The sequence below is a fragment of the Protopterus annectens genome, chromosome 4.part0 (genome assembly GCF_019279795.1).
Source record: "Protopterus annectens isolate FY-2018-M chromosome 4.part0, PAN1.0, whole genome shotgun sequence".
NCBI classification, from domain to species: Eukaryota; Metazoa; Chordata; order Ceratodontiformes; family Protopteridae; genus Protopterus; species Protopterus annectens.
In genome coordinates this window covers 1,992,177,252-1,992,203,589 of record NC_056733.1, presented here as the reverse complement: position 1 = coordinate 1,992,203,589, position 26,338 = coordinate 1,992,177,252, and the positions used below count along the sequence as shown (strand labels likewise).

General features: G+C 37.6%; 1 protein-coding gene across 1 annotated transcript in view; it reads left to right on the top strand.

The window, feature by feature from the left end:
- The first annotated feature begins 1,064 nt into the window (after positions 1 to 1,064).
- Positions 1,065 to 26,338, top strand: part of LOC122800514 (galactose-3-O-sulfotransferase 2-like) — a 97,630-nt gene continuing 72,356 nt past the window's right edge. The window contains exons 1-2 of the mRNA XM_044069953.1: positions 1,065 to 1,345; positions 10,523 to 10,763. Of these exons, the coding sequence (XP_043925888.1) occupies positions 1,065 to 1,345; positions 10,523 to 10,763 (522 nt within the window). The remainder of the gene's footprint in view (positions 1,346 to 10,522; positions 10,764 to 26,338) is intronic.

Sequence of the window (26,338 nt, the reverse complement as noted above, 5' to 3'; positions counted from 1 at the left end):
CCTGACCTCCGGCCAGTGCCTATGTGAAGTTTGCATGCTCTTCTGGTGTCTCTGAGTGGTTTCTCTCACCTCACAAAAACATCTTGGATGTTTCCACCTCAAAATTCTTCCAAGAATGGAGCTATGGGCAGAGGCACAGACTGTAGATGGTGCCTATTTGAGAAGAGTTGTGTAGACCAAACACTTTAGGCATTAACTGTGGTGACTAGTATCCTCTTGATTGGACAACTTGGATCACAGACTGCATGTCATATCAGGGCAAGCCACTCAATGGTATAAAAATTGTCTCCAGGTGATTTGGTCGTGTTGACTAAAAATGGGCACACATGGGAGTTTACTGGTAATAAGTAGGCTGAAGACCCAGCCTACTCTGCTCTATGCCATAGACCCATGCAAATGGTTGAAGGAGTTCATGTGCCTCTACTGGCCAGTGTATGCCCACCTTAAAGCCCAGCAGCTCTAAGTCAATAAGCTACTTTTGATACTATTTGACATTGAAGACATGAGAGGATTACTTCATTTAGGAGTTGAACATTTCTTTGAAGTAACATTTGAAAACATTAATTTGCTGGAAAAATTCATGACTGAGACTGAAGAAAGAAATACATTAGCAGTGTGGAAAGAATATTTCAGAGCTTGGGACTGCAACAAAAAACTAAATGTGCAAGTCATGACTTCAGATATGGATGAGCATAAGTTAAAGACATTTTTTCTTTCACTATGTAGTAAAGTACATGAAGTTAAAAAATGTTATAAAAGAAATGTATGGACTTGGGGGGGTGCTGGGAAGTCTGGTTAGCAATGGATGTTAAGGAATAGAAAATTCAACAGATTTCATAAACAATAATTGTGAATAGTAAGAAAGGATTTGTTTGGTACTGGAGACACTGTAAAGCATGTTATTTCTTTGAGGATGAAACTCATTTAGTACAAGACTATAACAAACAAAGGAGTGGCCACTGTGGAGAGTGGGGACATGCAGCAAAAAACTTTAGTCTGCAGAAAATGTACAAAACTTGGGCACTTCTGGTCTAACAATCCCATGTTAGAAAAGGAAAGAACATATGAAGAAGGCTCAGAAAAAAACAGTTGAAAATATTACTACAAAAGATGTTAAAATAGAAGGTAGTATGGGTGAAGGGGATACTAATGAAATGCTAGAGAATAAAGAGGTAATCAGAGAAGAAGTGACACTTCAAATTGAAGTTATACAGGAAGGAAAAGGATATGCACTTTTAGAAAGTGAAGCGGAGGGCGAGAAAAAAACAGAAACAGGAGAAGAAAAAGATAATGAAAAAAATCAACTGGTAGGAGACTTAATAGGAAAAGAAAATAAGACATGGAAGTAAAACATACAAAAAATGAAAAATATGATATAGGAAGTGTAGCATTAAATGTGAATAGCATTAAAATGATATAACAGGTTTGACAGTGGTGGAATGGTGTAAATAAAAAAAAATGATTTTTTTTTTACTTGCTTCATACCGGATGTAACAAAGAAGAAAAGGAAAATATAGGCAGTAAACTGTTTAGTCAGTAGGAAATGAAACATGTTCTAGAAAAGGTATGAATAAATATGAATTCTAGATGAAACAACAGTCGTACCAGGAAAAGTGGTGATATGTGATATCAGAACAAGACAAAAATATATAAACTTCCAAGATGGCTGCACACTGAGTAACAGCTTAATATCATCTCTCCCAGTGTGAGAACAAAAACTCAGAAAAGACAGCCAGTGAACTAATTTTTTCGGTAAATTTCAGTAACTAGCTAGTAAGTGCACTGCCTGGATGCCAGCAAAAAGAAATTCAGAGAACCTAAAAGAAAATCAACCACAAAAGGTGAAGAAAAACTCTGGGATGAATTCTGCAACTGTTCAGCAAAAAGCAGTGCAATGAAACACTCGTGGACTACATTGACTCAAATAACAAAAGGCTGAATAAAATGGCAGAATATTTAAAAAGATATTCAGATGAGATGATAAAACTGCAAAAATTGGAGGTTGAAATGAAGAAAAGTCTGGCTGAACATGAGACTGCTCAAGAAGAGATGTTTCAAAAAATAACAGAATTAGAGGACAGAGCACACAGGAAAAACCTGAGATTTTCTGCTTTACCAGAGAAACTGGAAGGAACAGACTATTAATTTTATGAAAGAACAAATAAGCAATGGGATTGGTATTCCACAGCAGGAGTTGTTAATTGATGGGGCACATTGTGAGTGCTAGAAAACCTGGTCATGAAAAAGCAACCGACAGTCTTTAATAGTAAAGATGCAATCCTACCAGCAGAAGGTGTTGATTCTGACAAAACTGTGGCAGAATGTCAAAATACTAAAACTGGGAGACAGTTGTGCGTTTGTGGAAAATGATTACTCACTGTACACCAGGCAGAAGAGGAGTACATTTTCTTCAGCAATCAGGAAATGGCGAGAAGCAGACATGGGATTCAAACTGCTATATCCAGCTGTCTTCAGAATATTCTTTCCTGGTGGGACAAAATCATTTTTGATGTAGAATATGCTAAGGAGTAAATACAAAAGTTTCTCTAAACAAAAAGTGAGCTGTGAAACAGATGGGGATTCTGCTTCTTATTCTTCTGGTTATAAAGACCACAGAGAGACTATGCCAGTGAAACCTTTTCCAGTGTTTTAATGGAAAATGCTTGAGAGACAGAAAAAAACACAAGAGCTGACAGGAAGAACCGATAGTACGTTGGAAAGGAAGCACAGATTGGGTTTGGGAGATGGAGATAAACAGGAATAAAACCAGAAACTCAGAAACTGACAAATACATGTGGGATTATAAAGCATTAATTATATTTGTGAAACATGACAGAACAAGAAAACCTGGAAATATTGGACTTTTTTTGACTTTGCCATATGTGTAGGGGGCTCTAAAGCATATGCCCTACTTCATGTCATTAATGTTTGGAGAAACACTTACGAGAGGGGAAGAGGAAGAAAAGAGTTAACTGTAAGTAAAGCAAACCCTTGTTCTTAACAGTAATATTTGTATAGTGTATGATTTCTGCATGCTATAAAGTTTCCCAGTTATTTTTCAAGTGTAATAGGGATATTAAACGAAACAGGTGCCCCTGTTTTTTTCCTTCTTTTCTCTTTCTCCTTGCTCAGTTTTAAGAAATGTAGGCACGGCAATGTAAAAAAAGAAGAAAAGTCTATTCAAAAGAGTATGATACAAGAAAAAATGATGTGCACTTTCTCATTTGTTCATAGGGGAATGAATAGATTAAGGCTCTTACAGGTTCATAGGTTGGTACTAGGCTATCGGCCCTAGGGCCAATACAAGCCTAGTCATAACAATTCCCTGACTATTTCTTCCCACACTATTTACTTCCCTGGACCCCTGTCTAGGAGGGTGGGGTCCAGTATTTGAAGGTTGCCAATGTCTTTGTTTATAAGTTCCATGATAATACGTTCCATGGCCTTGCAGATCAGACTCGTCAGACTAATGGGGCAGTAGTTCCCTGTGGAGTGGGATAACTGTAGCTTTGCGCTACTCAGTGGGCACGAAGCCTGAGGTGATGGTATGATTAAACATGACACTTAGGTGAGGTGCTTTATGTAGTAACAAGCTTTTAAGAGAAAGCAAATAAATAAAATAGAACATTAAATATAATAAAGCTCCTCTAGCAAATAAATAAATATTCATAGAGGCAACTCTTATCTGGTTCTCATGTCTCCATGGAGACAATCTGATAAAGAGCAATAAAAACAGAATACTTCTTTATTGTAATGACTTTCTTTCAATGGCCATGAGATAATGTTTTCTGAAAGCATTCAAGTGTTTTTTTTTTCATTCTGGGAGAGCAACAAAGATGAGACAAAACCAAAGAGCACTTAGTAGAAGCACAGGCTGTACACATCTTAATATGGATAACATTCCTTTTAGGTTAACCCAAGTCTGACAGTGTTCCTATTAGGAAGGTAAAACTTCAATATTTGAAGCTGTACATAGTTTTGTGTGTTAGTACTAAGCTGGGGTGTATTTTTTCTTTTTTAGTTTGAGGGCTTTCAATAAAACAAAACGTTTTGTAAAATGTGACATAGGCTCAAATGGATATGACAAGAGACAATTGTATAAAAGGTCAACCTGCCAGACATTACTGTGTGCATTTAACACAAAATATGGAACTAGATACTTAACAAAAAATCCATTACAAATTAAAGGTGGGAATAATAACTTTTCAACATAATAAGCCATTTTGATACTACCTTTAAATGTTAATGGTCTCGATATATCCAAAAAAGAAAGAGTAGTGAACTATATTAAAAATGTGAACTATGTTATAAAATGTAGAATGCTAATAGTTGTTACAGGAGACACATTTGGAAAGAAGTGAATTTGATAAAGAAAGGTTTCCAGATGGTTATTCAGCATAATACCCAGGACAAAGGAAAAGAGGACTACTTATATTAATAGCAAGAGAAGCTCCAATAGTGATAGAAGAGGATACAAAAAAGATAATGGTAGATATGAAGTACTAAGGGGCTGCTGGCAAGGAGGGGGGGGGGGGATTACACTGGCATGTATTTATATTCCACCTAAAACTGCTATAATGGAGCTTGAGAAAAATTCTGAGAGAACTAATCAGTTTTTAGTAGGGAATATTACTTACAGGTGGGGAATGGAATTTGATTTGCAGCAGAGAAAATGTGTCTGGGGGGCCCAGAAGTGAAAATAATAACAAAGGAGGGCAGACTTTTAAAGTAGTTCATGAAAACATTTGGCATGGAAGATGTGAATTCAGTAGTACGAGTTTGGAGTGAATTTACATAGTGTTCCCCAAGATACAAAAACCGGGCTAGGCTGGACAGAACTTACATTTCACTGGAACACGTGTATTTAATTGAAAGTTTTGATATGCATCCAGCAACTATCTCAGAACATGTGCCAATAATAACTAAAATTAAAATGAGACAGCAGTGCTTTCTCACCTGTTGAAAAGAGAAATTTAAGGAATGAGTAGTGGAAATTATTTGGGAGTTATTAGAGAATACAGAAATTTCTTCAGACAATATAGCTAGGGAGTAGAATAAAATTAGAGTAGAGTTTAAAAATAGAATTGAAATAAAAGAAAGAGATATGGTTAAGAAGCAGAAAATAAAAGATTACCTTACTAATCTGCATGAGTTTAGAAAGACTGCTAAGTAACTTTTTTTTTATAATAATACCAGAGCACAAAACTTTTAGCACAACAACTCAGGCAACAGAAAGTAAAAAGGGATGTCACCAAGCTTAGAGAGCATATAAAAAGACGTTATGTACTCACCATAACGTTCCATTTTAGTAGTTATACTTCATTTGTCTTCAACCTGTGGGTCTTCAGATCCACATTGGATCCGACATGGCCACATTTTCCAGTTATGGCTCCGAGCTCCATGCTCCTCCCCTTACCCATAATGCCTCGTCTCCCTTCTCCCCTCAGATCGAGTTTGCTGCCTAACATGTATCAGACACCTGACCTAATGACACCTTATCACCAGGATAACCAAAAGGAAACTCCCTTAGCCTGGACAGAACCAAGGATTCCAACAATAACCATCTAATAAGATAATAAAAAAATATATCATCATCTGAATTATAAGGTTAGTGGGGAAGGGGGAGATGGTTGAAGAAAAATGAAGTATAACTACTCAGATGGAATGTTATGGTGAGTGAATAACTTCGTTATCTGAAGTAGTTTACTTCATTTGATCTTCATCCTGTGGGACGGAGTTCCCAGCTACCAAACTCTTGGGTGCCCCTCATGGAAGGATGTTCCAGAGAACTGCAGAGCCAAAGGATGGTCTACTCCTAGAGAAAATGTATAATTTATAATGCAAAATAAAGGTATGATGTGAGGCCCAAGTGGCAGCCAAACAAATATCATCCAAAGATACCCTGGACCAAATGGCAACTGACGTTGTCATAGATCGGGTCGAATGAGCTTTCACTTTCCCTGGCAGAGACAGACTTCTCTCCAAATACGCTCAGCCAATGCATAGTGAGATCCAGCGAGCAATTGTCACTTTCAAAACTGGTTTACCGAAGAAGGGGTTGGCATAAGACACAAAATGTTGATCATATTTGCGGAAGGGTTTAGTCCTGTGTAGGTAAAACCTCAATTGTCTATGCACATCCAATAAATGTAGCCTATATTCCCCTTTGTTCTGGTAGTTAGGAAAAAAGACTGGCAAGTTAATGGTCTGATTAATATTGGCTTCAGAAGCTACCTTAGAGAGGAAAGACGGGCTTGTATGTAGCGACACCCTATCTTTATGAAAGATCATGTAGGGCATTTTGATAGAAAGAGCCTGAAGCTCCGACACCCTTCTGGCAGAAGTGATGGCACCCAAAAGGCAGTTTTCCAAGTCAGAAATTGCAAATTCACTGAAGTCACAGGCTCAAAGGGGGGTGAAACCAATGCTTACAACAGTAAGGTAAAATCCCACTGTGGGATAGGATCTTTTATGGGGGTCTAAGAAGAAAAGCACCTTTAAGAAAGGTCTTACAAAGTTTAGAGGAAGCCAATGAAGACATATTTACCCCCACGTGGAAATTAGAAATGGCTGCCAGCTGGACTTTAACCATAGAGGAACTGGCGCCCTGTTGAAAATTGCTATCCAGAAAATCTAAGACTGCCAAAACAGGAGTGGTAAAGGGGTCCAGGGACCCCTGAGAGGCCCATATCGAGAACTGTTTCCATTTACTACTTTACACTTTTCTGGTAGAAGATTTGTGAGCCACTACTAGAATAGACTTAACAGGGGATGACAAACCGGGAGTCCTAATAATCATTGGAACCGGAGCAGCCAAGCAGTGAGCTTCAAACTGTCCAGATCTGAGTGCGGGATCCCCCAGGGATGCGAGAGAAGATCCGGAACCAGATCCAAAGTCCATGGTGGAACAACTAGATGACACCCGAGTAAGGAAACCAAACCTGTCGAGGCCAGAATGAAACATTGAGGATCACAGTGCTCCCCAGCCTTCAGGCTTTCTGCAGAAACTTCAACATCAGGGGAAGAGGAGGCTATGCATAAAGAAGACCGGGAGGCCAAGCATGAATCAGAGCATCTATGGGGATTCCCATAGATGGGAAAAAAAACTTGCTGCATTTCGCGTTGGAAGGAGATGCAAAGAGATCACAGCAAGGATAACCCCACTCTAGAAAGATCTGTTCAGCTACTCAAGGGTTCAGAGACCACTTGTTAGGCATCAGGATACATCAGCTGAGCCTGTCCGCTAGAATATTAGACCATCCCGGAATGTGCATTGCCACCAGAAAACGGCAGATGGAGATCACCCATTCCCATACTTTCATGGCTTCTCGACACAGGGGATAAGATCTGGTTTCCCCTTGTTTGTTGATATACCAGACCACTGACATATTGTCCGTCAGAATAGCAATCATTCCTAGAGGAAGATGAGCATGAAGGGCCTGCAGCACAAGGAGAACCACTCTCATCTCTAGAACACTGATGTCCAGAAAGGTCTCGGAAGGGGACCACGTACCTTGGACTGTCCTTCCTGAGCAGTACCCCCCCACCCTAATAGGGGGGCATCTCCATGGTCATCGTGGTCTTGTGAAAGGCAGGTTGAAATGGACGTTCCTTGAGGGGATCTGGAGACTGAATCCACCAAAGGGAGTCCCTGCACACTCTCGAGAGTCTCACCAGAAAGGACAAGGGGAGATCTAACAGGGACCACTGAACCACAAGCGTCCACTGCAACACTCTCATATGAAGGCTTGCCATTGGAAGAATATTTATCATGGCCGCCATAGACACCAACGCTCTTAACACTGCCTTGGCTGTTGGTAAATGGGTCTGAAGAATGTGTAAGACGTGTAACCTCAGATTGTGTATCCTAACGTAAGGAACACCCTCATTTGTAATATGTCCAGCCATGCCCCGATGATATCCAAAACCTAAACTGGGAGTGGAGCAGATCTGTTCATGTTGCTTGTGATGCCCAACTTGTTGGCTAGCCAAAGGAAGGAGTCCCTGGCCTGCCAAAGCAGATGCACTGAAGGGGCAGTAAAGAGCCAATCGTCCAAGTATGGAAAGACCTGAATACCTTGAATACCTTGGTGAACACCCGAGGGGCTGTGGTGAGACCAAAGTGAAGGGCTTGAAATTGGTAATGATTGGCTCCCAGCCAGAAGAAAAGGAACCTCTGGGAGCACCTGTCCATCTTGATGTGATAGTACGTGTCCCAGAGATCAATTGAGCACATACAGTCTCTGGTTTGCAGATATGGCAGGATAGATTGATTCATGACCATCTGGATTTTTGTCTTGGTTACAGACAGGTTCAATTTGGACAGATCCAAGACTGGTCTAAGGTCCCCCATCTTTTTCGGCACTAAAAAGAACCTGGAATAAACTCCGGATCTGGACTGGTCTAGGGGCACCAGTTGCATGACTCTTTTTTCCTTAGCAGTGAATCTATTTGTACTGCTGCCTCCTCCTGCTACGTGGGTGGGACATCTGGGAGTGCTTTGTTGGATGGGGGAGGTTCCTGAAATGGAACGGAATATCCTCTGGATATGATGGGCAACCCCCATTGATCTGTTGTTATGGACTCCTACACTAAAGGGTGTAGTGACAAATGACCTCCGACTGCCTCCAGAGAAGAACAGTCGGGCAACTCCTCAGGACTGCTGCCCAGGTTTATCCGAGGAAGGGTTCTCGGGACCCAAAATTCTTAGGACCCCCTCTGCCTCTAGGGTGGGGTCTGTCAAATCCTCCCCTTGCCTCTGGGGGAAGGCGAGTCGTGAGCATTCCGGGAAAACGCCTGAGACTTGCGGAACCACATCTTCTTTGGGCCTCACTGGTTCCTGGAAAAGGATCTTTGAGGCAGAGAGAAGTGGATCTCGACAGCAGAGGGACACCCAAGAGGTAGATGGGCCCATGCCGAATGTCTCTAGAAACACATACTTGTCCAAGGTTGGTTTTGGGGCAGACCACCCCCCCCCCCCTCTGGTGCAGGAGCTCCATGATGTCCCCAAAAGAGACATCCTTAGGGAGTAACCTTGGGGAGCCTTCCCCTTCATCCAAATCCATGTCTTCCATGAGTGACTCTGGTGGAGAGTCCAAGTGCCTCCTTTTACATGTATGTTTGCGAGGGGCCTTCTCAGGGCGACTGTCTGGGGAGGCTTCGCAAACAGGCTGTTCTGAAATATAATAAATAGAGAAGGTAATAAGGGTAAGAATAAATCAGAAGTTGGATTGAATGGTAAAAGCTATGAGTATTATAAGGAAGTTAATGAAAATAAAATAGATTTTTTTTAAATAGTAAATGAATGGATAAAGGATGGTATAATGGAAGAAGGCATACGTAGTAGAGTGATTAAATGCATATTGAAAAAGGATGAAAGAGAAGATAGAAAAACTGTAGGGCTATAACGCTAGGGAATGTAGACTATAAAATATGTATGAAAATGCTATAAAAAGGATGGAGAAAGCATTGTATGAGGTAGTAGGAGAAGGAGTCTATTGTATAAAAGGAACAGAGCTTAAATAAATGTTAATTATAGTGAAAGTAGTATTAGAGGTAATATTGAAAGAAAAAAGTACACTTGATAGTAGATAGTCTTTGATAACTTGACAATATTTTGGGAAGTTTACAAGTTTACAAAGGAATATAGATGGGAAGGATATATATATATATATATATATATATATATGAATATGATATTATATGGCAAGTATGATAAAGTAAAGAAATATGAAACTGATAAATGTGATAAAGTATCACTTATGGTAATATGTGTGATAAGGAAAGAAATGTGAAGATTTGTTATATAACAAGAAAAGGGAACAGGATCATTATTAGCTGAAATAAGAAAATGGTCAAGGAAGTAAGGGTGGGTGATAATGGGAAAATATAAAAGAAATAAAATTTAGTTAAATTCTTTTGTGTTAATAATTTGTAAATAGTTTTAAATATGAAGGCAAAAATAAGAGTATAAATAATTGTTTAAAAGTTTTGTATTGGTATAAATGAAAGAAAAAATGAATAAAGGAACTCCTTACTCTTCTTTCAATCAGGGCTACCACCAATCCAAGCAAATGGGATCTCAGTTTAATGTCTCATCTGAAAGACAACACACTCAGGTGTGCAACATCTCCCTTGTGTCTGCTCTTCCAGCACATGACTGTGTGTGTATGCGTACTGAAGAGTACTAGTTCACTTCCTGAATTTGTGAATCTCAAATTGTGAGAAACACAAATTCACAAAGTGGCACTGCCTTGTTAGTTTCTTCCCTTTTACAGTGTCTTCTCAGAGTATAATTAGACTGTGCAACAAGCTCATCTCAGTCTTTTCTTTATGTAACTTTTCACTAAGTTACTAGAAAGCAGATTTAGTTTGTCTTTTCAAATTTTATTTTTACATTCCACTTGACTGTTGAATGAAAAAAATCAATACAATATTCTGTTTTAATAAACTGAATCTGTATTAATTTTGTAATAATGCTTATTTTTGGAACAGATGTTTAATTGTGACTTTCTTTTAACAGATCATGCCAGCCAAAAACTCATGTAATGTTCCTGAAGACTCACAAAACAGGCAGCAGCACAGTCCAGAACATTATTTTCAGATATGCAGAACGGGAGAACCTCAGTTTAGCACTCCCAAAGAATAGGTTTACTCATCTTCTGAACTATCCCAGAAATTTCTCAGCAGATTTTGTAAAGCAGACAGCCACTGGGCAGAAGTTTGATATTTTAGCCAATCACATGAGGTTCAACTTCCCAGAAGTAAGTGGTATATTGCTACTTATTTCTCCTTTGTGTGGCCTACTGTCATGGTGTGTCGTGGCATGCTGTGCTCAGGTGATAGCTTATTTACTGAGGTATTTTACAAAATGTATCACAGAGAGGAGCGTCTGAGAAAATAGCCATAGCACTGTTTGTGTCTATGTTGGTTTATGCAAAGAACATAACTTACACTTACAAAAGATATTACTAAAATGTCAGCATTTTGTTTTGGAATATTTCATTCTGTAGTCGTTTAGCTTTCTTGTACTATTTGGAGTAATTCATTGATCAAATACTCAAGGTTTAGAGGAAGCTGCAAGAGCACAGCTTAAAAAATACATTAGCAATGGGGCTTAATGCTCACATCATTTTCCAACCATGTATTACCATTCCAGTCTTCTAGATTTTTAGCCATCTGTTTGTATTTATTTGGCTGATTAAGAAGTCACCTGACAGAAGTTCTCCTCATAACACTTGAATTCTTAATTGTTTATATTGTTCCTTCCACTCCATAGTAAGACCTTCCTTGGATCTTTAATCCCAGTCAGGTAGTCTGATTCATTAGTTAGGGTAACACCATGGGTTTTGGGAGAAATTTTAATGTTCTACAGAAGGACCAGAGTAGATTCAGTGCCACAATGCAAAGGAAATGCTATAACTTGTGAAGTTATCCCCCCTGAATGAGCTTGTCTGTAGTATGGTAAAATATTCTGTTAACTGCACTCTAAACAGTGACATACATTTCATCTTACTGGGATACTAATTTTGCAGAAAGAAACAAAAATAAAAACATCAGCATGCAAACCCTCACCATTGGAACTTATCCATGTGCATTTCCAGCAATGCGATCTCTCCTTTTGTTGCACCATTGAGTAGCTTACTATACCTTCCTAATTATTCTTATGGAAATTGCATTGTGGTCTGAAATAGTCTTTCAGCCTGAGTTATATTCCTTTAGCTCACTTAAGCCTTTAACATCATTTTTGTATACTTCCAGTTCACACCCATACCTCCTTATGGCATCCAGAACTTTTTTTGGGTCTGGCTTCTTTAACTAAGTGACTTACCAGCTAATACTTAAGAAATAACCCATTACTAGTTGTGGCTAATGCTGGATCTACCTACAGTTGGTGTGGTTTGATCATAAGGGTAAAGCCCAAGTGATCAAACAAAGGCAATTGTGGGTAAATCCAGCATTACCCACACCCAGGAGTGGGTTATTGCTATTATACTGTAAGATAAGATGTGAAGGTACTTCACCATAGTTACCTGGAAACACTGTATGCCATGAGACTGAGAAACAAAAGTCTTAATTACCCAAGCTCGTGCTTCAGTAGGTGTCAGTGTCTCCCTTATGAACCAAGTCTTGTGCACTGTTTAGCATGAATTCTCCAAACACTGTAGTTCATTTAATAAGGTTTTATTAGATGTTTACAGTATCTGAATACTGTCTTCATTAACAGTTCTGATAAACAGTTCAAGTTGCTGTACATCATTCTGATTGTCCTGAACAACATAAACTGACACAGTCTCTAGATGACCTGTTTTCTGTACTCATGCTTGAGTGTTAGACATCATCTCTGAAGTAACAGGTCAAACAAACTTACTAACCTTAACTGCCCTGCTATCCTGAAGACAGCATATTATATTCTCTTTTTCAGTAATTTTCCTCTGTTGACTATATCCACCCCCTAATCCTTGATCCTTAGACTACGTCTTGTTTTTAGCTTAACTTATCTCTTGATTCTTTCCTTGAGAAAAGAACATAAGTACTCTCTGCAATCTTCCCCTCACAAACTTTTATTTCAACAAGGTCAACATTCAGTGGAAGATTCTTTGTTTCTGCTTTCTAAAATGTATGCATAAATAAAACACCATTTCCTAGCCAGCAAGGTCAACATTCAGTGAAAGATTCTTTGCTTCTCCTTTCTAAAATGTATGCATAAATGAAACATCATTTCTTGGCCTGTTTTAATCTTTATGCCCTAATAACTGTTGTACAATGAAAAATCCTGATCTAACATATACAATGACAATATTTAAGAAAGTGCTTACCTTTCTTAAATAATGTCTTAGTATAATAGCACTGTAGTGTTCTCCATGTTGTTTCCCCATTCTTTTGCATTTCCTGATGTACTGCACATGCAAATAGGACTTGCATTCCCACACTTGCACAGCACATCAGTGGTGATCATCAGAAGCAATGGAAAAAGAAGAATCTCCATTGCTTTTTTTTTCTTAGTATGAGGCAAAAAAACTCCTACCCTTGTACAGCTTACTGGAAACTACTGCTAGCCCCTTCAGCATTTCTAGTTTAGGACCTGACAGAAATGCTAAGCAGCTAAACCTCTTAGAGTGAGCTTTACTTTTCAAACAATCAGACCTGTAAGTCACTAACCTGACTCTGACTGACTGTTTCCTGTCAGAAAGACATCCATGGTTCTTCCCGCTCCGTTCACCCTGCGGGCTCACTAAAATGCAAATAAATCAAAAATTCTACTATTCCCTCCCACAAAAACTTACTCTTATGACAAAAATGCATTTGAAGTCCTTAGTCAAACCAACTCACCTATAGAAGTGGTTCCTTTTGCTAAACTTCTTGGCATTACTATAGACAAACACCTCAAGTTTGATATCCATATTCAACAAAATAAAAAGAAAACCACCAAAAGTTAGGTATGCTGTACAGGAACAATCTCTTTCTCTCCAACTCTACTAGGTATACTCTGGCCACTACTTATCTTCTTCCTTCCTTATTATATGGAGCCCCTCTTCTAACTAACATGACCTCCTCCATCACCTCCAAACTTGAAAACTGCTATAATAAAATCTCTAAATTTGCCACCAAATCCAAAAATTCCACCCATCACTGCCTTACCCTTCAATCTCTGAATTGGCTAGAACTCACAAACTACCTAGACTACCTCCAACTTACCACTGCACACAGACTTGTATTTCACCCAACAAAATGTCCTGCTCTAACAAACATTCTTCTCCCTTACACCCCCAACAGAACTCTCAGATCTGAACACCAAAACTTAATTACTATCCACAAACCTAAACGACCTGTTGGCCAACTTCTCTCTTTTTCACTAGGCAAGAAATGGAATTCTCTTCCCACCACTCTAAGGACAATATCAAACTCAGAAAACTTCAAAACCCAGCTTTTCACATACCTGTCCACTAAATGGAAATGTATCTGCTTTCACCCTACCTAATTCTGTTTAAGTATATGCCCCCAGGAGGTTTTCTCCCAGGTTCCTAAGCTCTCTATAACTCTCATAGTTATTTCATAATGAGTGGATCTAAGCTCTCTGCAACTCCTATAGCTACTCATCTCACGATTCCAACTTTGTAAATAGCATCTTACTTTAAATGAGTGCATGTAAAGTGTTTGTATACTTACTTCAAATGTGTGTATGTAAAGTGTTTCCACACTTTAAAACATAAGAATGTATGCTCAAATGAATCTGTACAGTACAACCCTTAAGATCTATCACAATGAACTTTGTTGCTCATGCTTGACATTGAGTGTACATATTTGTAAACTGTTCTATATATTGTACCTTTTATACCTTTGTATCTTTACTGCATTATGTATTTCGGAGATTTTCTCCCCGGGCCTCCACTGAAAACGGGCACATTTGGGCCCAGTGGACTTCCCCGGTAATCAAACTGGAAATAAATAAATAAATGTAGACATCCTCCAAAAATCTGGACAGTTCAGAGATATGACAGTCTGCCAAGACTGGACAGCAGTACAAAGAAAATCAGGTGCATTTCTGTTTCTTTAGTTTTGCAGAATGCACCAGATCTTTCTTGTATTTGGTCTGCCATTGTAGCATATATTAATTGAAATGTCTGGACCTTCAATGGTACTTCAGCAGCCGGACTTTTTTTCTGTTGGTATATGCTTGATTTACAATGAGTTGACCAATCAGTGTGCACATTTTTTTTTAATACTAATGAAAAGTCAATGTATAATAGGCAGTGTTAGAAAGGGTTAGGTGTTGTTAAAAAAATGACACTAAGATTGTTAGTCTAGGATGTCCTAGAGTGGAGAAATTAATCTTTGTTTACCACTTATTATTCATATTTTCATACTTATGTTCATATTTTCATAACTTAGAGACCTACATTTTATCGAGGTATATGTGTAAAACACCAAGGTGGGAGACAGGACAGTTCACTGAAAATGCTGGTTTATATCTCACTATACTGGAAATATTGCTAGTTGCTTATCTGTAATTATGAATATAAGCAATATTTCCATATGTACTTAATACTTCAAAAAACAAGTGACTTACAATCTGTTGCATGGCATTAGTTGAAACATTAGATGTTACTGAAATAAACTGTCTTTGATATTTGAACTGTAATTTGCACATCTTTACAGACATTCAGAATTATTTATTTTGCTTAAGTACCATTAAATATATGTTTTCATATTTTTGTAAATACTGTATCTCAATAAACATATACGTAGAGGAATTTCTTATTGTCATATAAAAGCTTGTATCTGAATCAAAAAAGTTTTATAGCACTATATGTCTAAGTTGTATAGTTTTCAAGATATGAACATTTGTTTGCGAATATTTAGAAAAAATATAATTTGAGGTTTGTATGCATTATAAAATATTATGCTATTTATTGAAAAGTGGATGACTACACTGACTTTTCATCGGAAAGAGTACTTCTTACTGATAATATTGCTATTTGTACAGTCCTAATATATTTCACTATTCACAAAATATTTACATTTCTTTTTCTTGTGTTCTTTAACTTTATTTTTCAGAAAATGCTCTGGAATGCAAGACGTGTGTAGGCTGCTAGAGGTGTGACATGAGTTTCACACTAAATAGTTCTTTGTTTTATACTTCATGTTGTTGTTCGTCTTTCAGCTTTTCCCAGTTAGGGGTCGCCACAGCGGAACTCCAGTCCTCTAATGATTGGCAGTTGGTTTTTCTGGTGTCGAGTTGCCAGCCCGACGCCCAACCTTCAACAGCAATTGACAACAATGCATGCTCATGTCTTAAAACAGATTTTATGGTATGTATATATATATATATATGTGTCATTAAATTTTCTTTTTCACAGCAGTTTTTTTATATTCACTTTATCATAATGATTTCTTCTTTAATCTTTATAGCTCTTCCTAAACAAACCTTCCATTCTTTAGAACACAGCCAGCTCATATTTCTGCAACAGAGAATGAATGAACGTACACACACTTCTTAGCTACACTTTAGTCCTGCTGTCATTTCAGTTTTAGTCTGTCACGTTACCCAATAAATATATCTAATCAATCTCCCATTTAGTCCAATTATGTCAGTACTGTGACCTTCTTTGCTGTGCTGCAAAGCTAATTTTCTCCATTTTAAGAAAGTGTGAGGCCAAATGGGCTAGGCTTATATAGGCTCCAGGGCTGTTAGCCTAGTACACACCTATGAACCTATGTAATCGGTGTTCTGCTCCTTACTTGCAATATTTGGGCCAGCTCCACAACATATGTGCATGTCTAGCTATGTACTCCTCACAATCCTTTCATTAATATACAAACATACGAGATGACAGAAGACCTGCAATCTGTCAAGTCCTTTCAAAAGTTGCAGCAAGCTCCTATGTAGCTGTCCCTCCCATATCCCTGTCTTTTCTTCAACTTGCCATGTTCCAAGCACCTCTGAATCCCACTCATGACTTATACTGTACCTCTGCTGTAGAAAGTATAGTTCATGGCTCAATCACATTTTCCACAAAGTATTATTTCTCATGTGCAACTGGATCTGTCCTTCTTTCTGTTGACCAATGTTCCTGTCTCCTCCACTTCTGTCCTTTTTCATATACTTGACTGTACTTGTCCCAAACAACATAGTATATCCAAGTTCTATCCCCTTTTTCTCCTGTTTTACTATATACACACACAGCTTTCCAACTTCATACCCCAGCCTATCAATCCCCCTCACCATTTTGATAAAAGCATTGCATGTCTTCCACTAGTTTAAAGCAGCCTTTGCTCTCAACGGCACCAACATTTTTTGATACTTTTCTCAGCGGCAGGTTCAAAGTCATAAAACACAAATTGTAGGCTAGATGGTAGCTACATACTGTCGAATAAGTCAAATACACCCTGCCATAACAAGTTGTACATCTGTGTGCAACAAACTGGAGATCATCTCTGAGATGCTGTTGAAAACTGACTTGGCCTTCTGAATGAAGCTGTGGCTAGTTGACAACTTTAGTCCCCATTTGGCAACACTCGTTCATCTTTGGGTCTCTATTACATAATGTGCTTGGGGTGAGAAGGCAATTTGTTTTAAATCTGAACATTGTCAACACTTTCAAACAGGTCCTGACTGCAGGAGTAAACTGCAGGTTTCTCCTGATCTACTCTCTAACCAGTTGTGTGAGGATATTTCTACAATAGTTTACCAACCAGAATATTTACCAAGTACTTTTACAGAAAATGGACTATGACTTCACCACTCTTTATAGCAATCTTATAGGAAGGGAAAGCACTTGATGGCATTTAAAGCTAGTGCTTTTGTATAACTTCTCACTGATCTTGTGATTTCCTTTTACATAAAGTTTTATTAAGAATCTCAAACAAACTCGACTGAGCTCTATACAGAAATGAGAAAAGACCTGGCGTCTTTTTCTTCCTGTAGAGTTTGGATAATTTTGCATTCCACCACATGGGCCGTAATATGATTCTGTTTAGATTTTAAGGTAATACATGCTTGCATATCACAACAGTTGGTATTCATATATTCATGGCCTTCTTGTGTACTACACAAAGCTGAACAAGTAGCTTTGTGAGTTGCATAATGGGACAGAGATTCTGAGACCCTGTATGCTTCAGCAGATGTTGCAATTGAGAATCATATATTTTTTGGGACTGCACGCAAATTGAACTCTGTAGGAGCTGTGGTCTGTATAAATTTGTTTACTCTCCTTTAGAGACCAGTTCCCCAGTTTAAAAATTTCGTAGGCATTGGTACTACAAAAGTTTAATGAATGTGCAGTGGGGCTACTAGCCCTATTGCACCAAATGCTGTTAATGACAGAAAAGCGAACCAAAGCAGAGCTCTGTATAACAGCACAAATCACAGTGGCTCCATTTGTGTGAGTGTAAATGCAAGTTTATGTCAATATGTGTATTTCTGAAGTTACCTGTGGTTGTTAATCAGATGGAAAGATGCAACACAGTCTACTGGTCCCTGGTGTCTGTGTGTGCACTTGCGTGAGTGCATGCACTGTATATAAAACTATCCCACATGGTTACACAGGTTTGCAGAGTGCCCATCTGAATAGTTAATTAAAATGCTTAACTGACTAAAGAAGTGCTTCAACTACTTTTTGATGCCATGTAGACCATGCACAACTCTGAATCACATTACTGCTGAGTAGACCACCCGCAGCCTATTTCAGCAGTTCAAGTAAACATCTAACTTTGAATATGACTCAAGAAATAAAAATAACACTGTGGAGAATATCATGTAATATGCTACAGGCTTTTCAGTTAACAGCTTTTCAAGGACAATTTCCCAGCTATTGGTCTCTAAATCCTTATTAATATAATAATTTGTTTAATAAAAGTACTATTGAATTTTCTGTATACTTATTCTTGTATTCATGTATAGATTATATCTGACCTTATTTTGGTCAGAGTTCATCAAAGGCTCACACATTTCATTGCTATATCTATAATTCATAAAGATGTTGACCAATATTTTGTTGTCCTGTGTGGAGGAGTTGACAATCTACTTTATATTATGTCATTTTTGAATTCTAGTAAAGAGTTTATAAACTATTTTCCACTACATTTGTAGATGAGTATGGCTTGCTGATAGTGTTTGAGAAGTTCAAATTTCTTAATTAAACCACATATGGTGTTTACATAATAGTCATCATTTTTAAATAAATAATAGGTTTCCTTCACTAGTTAGTTTGGGATGATAAATATTAAATTTCTAGTCTTAAAGAAACAACAATGATTTTATATTTACTTAATTTTTCTGTCTTAGAATTATTTAGGGACTGGGCACAGTGTACAGAAATACCATATCCTATCATTATGATTTTGCAGCTGCGAAAACCAGTGTATGTTTTGAAATACGCACAGCCAACAGGAAAATCTAAAATATGATTTATTGTGTTCTTTGCTACTTTAACACCCATGTAGTGCATGCAATGCTAGTTAAATGGATAGGAGCACGTTAAGGGTACAGACAGCAGGCAGAAACAAATATTTTGTTCTGCCACTGTCATCTGCTAGAAAGTATAGGCAGATTTTACTGCCTAGTATGGGATCTGACCTTAACAGCTTTCATAGGGGGGTGCTTAACATTTGTTAAGATTGGGTCCCACGCCATTCTGATTTGTCTTTTTCCAAATATCAGAGCTAGTAAGTAATCATCTGAACTTATATACTTATATTACATAAGTTATTACAGATCTGAGAAGCCTTCCACGAAACAGCACTTAGAATAAAAATATGCTTTAGATGAAAGCTTACCGACCTAACAAAATCTGTATCTATGTACAGAATATATAACTCTTAAAACTGTGATTTCTTGAGACCTGTGTATTTCCATCTAATTTAAATGTGTGCTTCCAAAGTGTAAGAGGTTATGTCACTTCAGACTACAGTGTTCAAGCTCTGAATATCTAATTTAGCAGGGTGGATGGTCAAGTGAGGAGAGTCCCTTACTGATACTATAAGAATGCACAACAGGAAATGATCTAGAGAGTAAAAGTACAGCCATAGCCATAACAAATTGTGAGCAACTTCCAGAATTTTCCTACTCTAGCCAACTCCTTGCCTGTTAGCATCTTTCCATTTTCAAAAGAAAGAATAATCCTTTCATTCACAGTAAAAGATTGTTCCCAAGTGAGGCAGTAGTGTTTGTGCAGTCTTAAGAATAGCTGCACATAAAGGCAAACTTTTTATTGGCAGTTATAATGAAATGAGAAAAGGTCCACTAGATTAATTTTCCTAGGTCCTGGATGATTTGCTAACATGTTAGTCAGGAGAGGTCTGTTGTAAAATTTATCTGCATCTAGTCTCTGATACCACTTTAGTTATTAACACAGGCATCCCTTGTAACCTACAGGCTCAGTAATCTTTTTGTTCATGTATGTACTTAGGCAAGCACACTTAATTATTAAGGCCAATTTTTTTTCTCTAATGGAGAAATTAGTATTAATACAGATGCTTATACACCTCATAGATTCATTAAATTCTTTGCCAAGGGATGAGTATAATCTGTATTAATAAATGTATTTCACTTGCAGAATGTCCTTTGGGATTTTTTTCTTCTCATCTCCCATCAGATAAAACCCAGTAAGTTACAGTATCCTGGGTACAAAATCTTCCTGATGTCCTACAGAAATTATCAAAGGAAGGGTTCCTAACAGGCAGGACTAAACAGATGGTAGAAGCAGCAGAGAATGTTTTGTACTGTGAAGGTAATATAAATTAATTATTAGGATCATTGCACCACAGAGCAGATCGGGGAAAACAGAGTCTGGATATATTCTGAACTATGTGAGGAGTGAAATGGCACTCTTAGTGATACTCAATCAGCAAAAAGATTGTCTGGATTAGCTGTTATTGGCTACGGTTTGGAACTGAGTGTTAGTAGGTTTAGGACTTCTCAAAACCAGACGTACAATTGTTACTCTTGTATAAGAGGAATTGAGTGGTATGAAGGAGGACTTTCTTAAAGCTCAGAATACCTTGCTTGCCATCCTGAATATAAAATCCCCAAATGGACTAAATCCATTGATGTTACTGATTTGTACCAACATATGACGATTCCAGATTAGGTGTATATATAGGACTGCTATCACATTTTATATTAATTCATTGGTTAAATTCCAGTAATGTAATGATTTGAATAATTTTGTCTAAATCAGAGTAGTTTAATGCTTACTCTTCTACTGCTTATTTCATTCATGTTCTTAGAATACTAGGGATAACATCATTTCCAATACTAGGGATAACATCATTTCCAAAGATAAACTATATCAAGACAATTTTCACCTCGCATTGGTCATCTAATATTTCAGAACTGCTAATGGTCTGAGGTCTAGACGGTAAATGTGCCAACATGTGCCATTCAATATCATCCAACTAGCCAGTAATCTGTTATTTTTAGGTTAAGGAAGATCAGGATTACAATCTCAACTCAGTAGAGGAGATTTGAGAAATCTCCCTCACTAAGATTGCCGACACCTACAGAAGCAAAAAAAAAAGGCAGTACAATTGTAAACCAGTGCTTAGCTTGAAAAGTAAGGAAAAAAGGGAAATGTGGAATGAAGGCCCAGAGGTGTTAACAAATGTTAATACCCACATTTCCGTAATAATTATAACAATTTATATTGTTTAGCTCACTACCAGTTTGATTTAGATCATTAAGTTTCTTTGGATTCCTCTACATTAGGAGAGAGTTGTGATGAGGATGGCCCTGGAATTTCCTTCTAGGTTTGCATGGTCTAGGCTACAGTAAACAGTGGGTTCTTTCAATTAACTGTGAAAGGACTTCTGGGATGTTTAAAACATTCAGAATTCAAATTATTGGGAAGTGATTAATGAGCTGTCTTAATTCCAGTATATAAACACGAACTGAGTTCTTAGTGCAGTGATTTTCATGATTGCTTCCCAATGTTCCTTCTGTTAAACTACAAATATGAATCCTTTTCCTAATGGAATGTTTATCTTTATGCTTTTGTAGATCAGAGGTTTTATTCTACTATACAAATCTCAACTGAAGGTCTGATTCCTAGGGGAGTGAGACTATAACTGATATGGAAGTTTCAATGGCCACAGTTTTTAGGTGGTGATAGCTAAGGTTGCATTCCTCATGCAGTACTGTGGAGGTAGCATGAAGTGGTTTAACCTGCTACGTTACTTTAAAGATGTCTTGCACAAAACATTAATATTATTTGGTAGCGTCTGTATTATGGCCTTGGGCACTAACTCATACTCTGCCATCGTGTTATTCCATTCTCTCTATGTAGATACAAAACTTCTACCTTTACAAACAATAACTTGTTAAATTTCTTGAAACAGTAACTGAACTACGTTTCATATGACTCTGTTAAGAAAACAGCCTTTAATCAGACTGGTAGACTATTTAGGCATTGACTAGATGCCCTCTGCCATGGCCATCCCAATGAACTTTGCTGCTTTTGTCTGACCTCATAAGGTTTTTCTTCTTCCTTTCCAATTTTTCATTCCCTATAGGACATTCTGTTTTAAAGTGCAGTGCCATTATGTCTCCCATCTTCCTGGCTGATCCTATACAACCATCTTCTCCTCATACAGGATATTATTCCTTTCCTTGTGGCCTTCTTGATACAATCACCAGAGATCAGACACTACTGTCATTTACTAATACTCTCCAATGTTGATTCTTCCTGTGGTTCTTACTACACTTTACTGTTCTATAATCCTAAGTCTGCTTCCTTGCTGCCTTTTCCAGTCTTGTTGTAGGAATCCTGCTTCACACTGTGGCATGGAATTAACTGTTAAGTGCTTTCTTCACCACTATTTGTCAGAACTTCTCTTGAGTTGTGAACATTGCACCAAAAATACTTCTTTTCCTTGATAGCATCTCTAGCTTCCGTTCAGGTACAACTTCTAAAAACTTATATAATGTATTTCTTCCTTTTTTCTGCATGATGTAACCAGTGAAAAACTAAGGCCACTCATAACTGCAATACTTTCTTCTCTTAGTACATCATTTTTAACTTTGCTTCAGAATCTGTCATCATCCTCTGTAGCTATACCCAAAGATCTGTATGTCACTGTCAACCAGTTATGGTACCGTTCCCACCATTCAAGCTCGGGCAACATTTCAGTGTTATTTTCATTTTTACATCACTAGTAGTCTTTTCCACTTTTCAGTGAACCCCTTAAAGAATGCACACTGACACTCCTTCACCTCCTTTAATTCTTTGTCTTTTCCACTCAACCTGAATTCAGTCCCCATATATAGTGTAGCCTGTATTTTGTTATATAGAAAATGGCAGTACCCCTTCTATAAGAATAGAATGCAGCAGAGTTTTGTTTCCCATGCTCCTGGCATTGCACAGCAACACATTCTCCTTAGGTTTACTTAATTTTCCCCTTATTACATCCTGTTTTATTAGCCTTTATTTGCACTCTTTGTATACCTATTACATCATCAGTAGTGATGCTTCTCTGTAGTGTAGATGCAAAAAAAAAGAATAAGCACAACTTTTAATATGTATAGGATTAAGTTTCAGTGCATCACAAGGAAAGACCACCAAGTAATGCATATGTTGAACTGCATGGAATAGTTAAGCAATAACCCATGTCTGGGTGTGGGTAATGCTAGATTTACCCGCAGTTGGTGTGGTTTGGTCATGAGGGTGAAGCCCGAGTGGCCAAATACAGACAACCGTGGGTAAATCTAGCATTACCCACATCCAGACATGGGTTATTGCTATTATACCATGACATTATTTAAGAAAAAAAAAACTTACTTTTCTTAAATAATGCCTTTGTATAATACCTGTGTGCTGCCCTTCCATGGCTTTCCACTATCCTGGGGCTTTTTCTGATGTACTGTGCATGCGTATGCTTATGCAGTACATCAGAGCTGTGTTGAAAAAGCAACGGAAAGGAAGATCTCCATTGCTTTTTTAAAGCTGTCTGGCTATGTTAAACGAGTTTAACATATCGAGATATCTTTAAAAAAAGCTACCGGACCTTTTTCCATTAGTATAAGTCTGATTTACAACAGGCACGCTGGTTGGGCTGGCCAGTCAGCGTGCGGGTTTTGGAATACTAATTGTTAGTCATTGTATAATTTAATAGAATACATATCTCGCTTGTATAGTTTGTCACATAAAAAAAAAAAAACAAGGCAGTGTGACATTTGTAATACTTCAGATTGTAATGATTCATTTATTCAATGTTTCTGCAGCAAAACTGTGACAATAAAGTACTTTTTTAGCTTAGTGCAAGTTGTGGCTACGTGTTAGCTATGTGTTTAGTTACATGCTGTCCAGTATATTTGTTGTAATACAAAAAATAGCCCAGTATTGTATTTCCTCTCTTCTGTGTCTTCTGCTGCATAGAACTCAATAAGGGAGAGACAGAGATTTGTTAAACATCACTGATTATATCATTAATAATTATTTCAAGTTATATGGTTAGCAGGCATATAACAATAATGAGCCTATTACATTACTAACTTTGAAAAAGATAAATAAAACAATGAATGCTATTAGTTGTGCTTGGATAGTGTATAACAATCTAATAGTGACTTGTTTTCTTATGAAATGGTCAAACATCATTTATGTCTCAAGAAGCAGGTGTTAGCACTTCAATTTTATGGCTCTTTCTAAAAGTGAATTCCAGAGAACAATATACATTATTTTATCTCAGTCTTCACTGTAAAACTAAATATGATATTCTGAAGTAATGTTTACCTTCAACTAAAATTAACTCAAAAAGCAATGTAAAGAAGGCTCAACAGAGACACCTAATTTGTTTGTTTTTCTTTTGGCTTTTCCCAGTTAGGGGTCACCACAGTGGAACTCCGGTCCGCTAATGATTGGCAGTCGATTTTTATGGTGCCGAGGTGCCAGCCCGATGCCCAACCTTCAACAAAGGCACGCCCATTCACGCATGTCTTTCAAACGCCACTCGACTGCAGGGAGGACATGCAGACTCCACACAGAAGGCGCTCCAGCCGAGAATTAAATGGGAGAACCTCATGCTGTGAGGCGACAATGCTACCGCTGCACCACCGCGGCTTCAACAGAAACACCTAATAAGACTTGTAATACAACAACCAGACAGCAAATTGACACAAATTAATATACTATAATAGCAGTAAATCACTCTAAGAGAGTAACTTACAAAAATGTTTCAAAGCATTACTTTAGTGCGACTTAAATGAACGTGTATTCCAATTAATTCAAGATGGAAAATGGCAGTGATTCTTAAGTCTGCATAAAACTGTTGGTTTTGTAATGCCTACAGACTGAGGTGGCTGGGCAATGTTGGTGTACTCAAGTGAGTACATTTTTTTCTGAGTTTCTCTCAGAAACTTTGATTCAATGCGCACAGAATGCTTAGAGACTGTCTAAACTAGTGTATCTCATGCAGAGATATACAAAATATGCTTACCTGACAGAGTGTACCTCAAAAAAGGAGGGTTAAACTTCATTATTGGAAGATGTATATAGTTTTATGTGCTTGTTTTAAGTTAATTTGGTTATGGGGGTATTCTGGGGCTGTGTTTGTTTTTTTTTGTTTGAGGGTTTTCATTAAAACAAACAGTTTTGTAAAATGTGACATATGTTCAAATGGAGATGACAAGAAACAACTGTATAAAGGACCAACACAGCAAATATTAAGGGGGGCATGTAACACAAAAGCTGAAAACAGGCTTTTAAAAAGTCTGGCATATATACGGTAGGTGGGTATACTAACCTTCTATAAGCTACACTATCCATATTGTTTTGGAAAATGAATGGCCTCACAGGTGCAGACAAAAAGGTAGGAGTACTGAATTTTATTAATAAATGAAGAGTGTAAATAGTAATGCTACAGCAGAAGCATTTGGAAAGACATAAGCATGTGAATTTGATAAAGAAAGGATTTTAGGACGGATATTCAGCAGAATATTAGAGACAAAGGAAAAATAGAGTACTTATAGTAATTGCTAGAGGAGCTCAAGTAGTGATAGAAAAGGGGAGAAAAGATAATGGTAAATTGTGGCAGTAAGAGACTACTGGCAAGGGAGGAGTTTAATGCTGGCATGGGTTTATATTCCACCTAAAACTGCTATTATGGAGCTTTTGAAAATTTTGGGACAAATAATCAGTTTTCAGCAGGGAATATTACTTATAGGTGGAGACTGATTTGCAACACTGGGGACCTAGCAGGGAAAATATAACAAAAGAAGGAATATTCCTGAAGAAATGTATGAAAATATTTAATATAGAAGATGTGAATTCAGTAGCAGTAACTTTGAGAAAATGTACATATTATTCCCAAAGGTACAATAACTGGGTAGACTAGACAGAAATTATATCTCACAGTAACATGTGCATTTAATTGAAAGCTTCAACACACATCCAATAATTATTTCAGATCATACGCCAATAACGAAGATAAAATTACAGGGTAATGAAATGAAAATAAGACACTGGCACTTCCCACCTATTTGTTAAAAAGAGAATAATTTAAGGAATGGGTAGTAGAAATCATGTGAGAGTTCTTAGAAAAGACCGAAATTTCTTCAGGCGTTACAGCTAGTGACTGGGTAAAAATGAAAGTGAAATTTAAAAAGCAGGTAGAAATACATGAAAAAAGATATGGTTGAGAAGAAACAAGTATTACTTAGAGGGGTTGACAAAGGTTAAAGTATTGCTGAATAAGGGGAATCTCAGAACAAAAAGAGGTGCAACTGCAGAGTATTAAAGAGGAAATAAGGAAATACCTGGATAATATGCATGAGTTTAGAAAAACTGCTAATAAGCAACTGTTTTTTGACAACTCCAAAAGCACAAAAACTTTTAGCACAATGAAA